Source organism: Citrus clementina, unplaced genomic scaffold, assembly GCF_000493195.1.
Source record: "Citrus clementina cultivar Clemenules unplaced genomic scaffold, Citrus_clementina_v1.0 scaffold_2, whole genome shotgun sequence".
In the NCBI taxonomy this organism is placed as follows: Eukaryota; Viridiplantae; Streptophyta; class Magnoliopsida; order Sapindales; family Rutaceae; genus Citrus; species Citrus x clementina.
The window spans coordinates 3,231,676-3,233,557 of record NW_006262688.1 but is presented as its reverse complement, the minus strand read 5'-3'; the positions used below and the strand labels follow the sequence as shown (position 1 = coordinate 3,233,557).

The window sequence follows — 1,882 nt, the reverse complement described above, 5'->3', positions numbered from 1 at the left end:
CTGCTTACAAAGTGAATAATATTCTACCTGATTTCTAAACATATTAAAATTATACAAAGGACACTTTAGCCTTTTTATTTTCCTGTCAATTTTGTCACAATATATATTTTTTTTGAAAAAAAAAATCTATTTTATTTTGTGAAGGATTGATAGATGGATTCGTCTCTTATTTAATCATTTTAAAAACTGAAGATGAGAGAAGAATTACAAACCGGCCGTATAACATTATTGTTATATAGAAGACGTCATTGGTATATCCATTATATTTATATGTATATTTTAAAATTTTAATGGAATAATTTGTTGAACCTCCAAGGAGATAACTGAACTTTATTGAAATAAAGGACAGAGAAAACACCAAAAAGCCAAAGAAAAACACGAGCAAAGCCAGATTTATTATAATTTAGTAGAAACATCAAACATGCATGGTGCACAGTGATGTATGCTTGCAACTGTTTCTAAATGGTAGCCAGTTGTGGTTCTGGACCATCGAGTGGCAGTATGCCAATGAAATTGGATTGGAGGCTAGCCAAATAGAGATTGCCGTCAAACTCGGTAGCCGAGGTGACAAAGGATATATATGTTGCATCAGGATCGTTAAAATCCCTGATTATTTTGCCATCATTTCCGTCAACTTTGACTACTCTTGCACCTGCATCACTGCCCATGGGGAGGAGAAGGCTGATCAGTCCTGGATATGCATCCAACAGCTCCCATTTCTCCCTGCATTTTTGGATAGCCCTCACCCCGGTCTGATTCATCTGCATCATGCACCATAATTATTTAGATAATTAATTGCATTAATTCGTGAAGAGATTTATATATTTAGCTGCCCCCATCTCCTCCAAGATTCAAACTCGAGTGATCCACAGGCAAATAAAACTTCTTAAAACCACTCAGCCAAAACCCTAAAAAAAATAAATATTATATAATACCTTGATTAAACCAATCCAAAAAGAGCCATCAGGGGCAAGATTGATGTTATCAGGTCCACCAGGAAGGTTTTCAATGAAAGCATCCAATATTCCAGCACGATCACCTTTCAACCAATACCTTCTGCATCGAAATCTAAGCCCCCGCCGCATCGAAATAGAATTATTTCATTAAGTAAAGGAAAAAGAACAGGTATATCTTTAAGTTTTGGGAAAATGATCGTGCAGAACTTAAGTTTTAACAAAAAGGTAACAAGGCATTTTTTTGGCCGTAATATCGAATATAGCAAGTAAAAAATTGACTTTAAAATCTTTTTAATAAATACAAATTTAATATAAATAATATAATATATCTAGAAGACAAATAATATTAAAATAATTTTAAATATGTAAATTATTATATTTATTTTAATAATACATTTGTATTTATTATAAAGATTTTAATTAAATCTTTCGGTTAAATAGATTTTACAATTAATAAAATTTTAATATTATGTTTTAATTTATTACAAAATTTACTTCAATACAATAAAATATGCAGATTGTGAAATTTTAATATATTTTTAAACATTTAAATTATTTTAAAATATATAAATCATTACGTTTCTATTTATTATAAAACATTGGAGTCAACTTTCTTGGGTTATTAGAGCAAAAGGTTATTATGCTCAAAAGAGTACCATAGTATCCTTTATTGAAAACTTAAAGTTTTCGTGATCATTTCTCCAGACCTTCGAGCTTTAGGTGCCCTTTTTCTTAGTTAAATCGTGGACAGAAGCATGCTATATATTATTATTATTAATTCAATTAGAACTTACTTCCATGATTCGCAAACGACCACAAAGTCTTCATTTTTTGAGAGTGCAATGCCATTAGCAAAGTAAAAACCCTCGTGCAAAACTGTTGTTTCTTTCAATTTAGGATCATATTTGCGTAGCTGCCCGTAAGGT

General features: G+C 30.9%; 1 protein-coding gene across 1 annotated transcript in view; it reads right to left on the bottom strand.

Moving 5' to 3' along the window:
- Positions 1 to 364: 364 nt before the first annotated feature.
- The window catches only part of LOC18050418 (protein STRICTOSIDINE SYNTHASE-LIKE 4), a 2,487-nt gene continuing 969 nt past the window's right edge, over positions 365 to 1,882 (bottom strand). The window contains exons 4-6 of the mRNA XM_006445689.2: positions 1,751 to 1,879; positions 936 to 1,068; positions 365 to 761 (exon numbers count right to left, since the gene is read on the bottom strand). Coding sequence (XP_006445752.2) covers positions 459 to 761; positions 936 to 1,068; positions 1,751 to 1,879 — 565 coding nt within the window. The 3' untranslated portion in view covers positions 365 to 458. The remainder of the gene's footprint in view (positions 762 to 935; positions 1,069 to 1,750; positions 1,880 to 1,882) is intronic.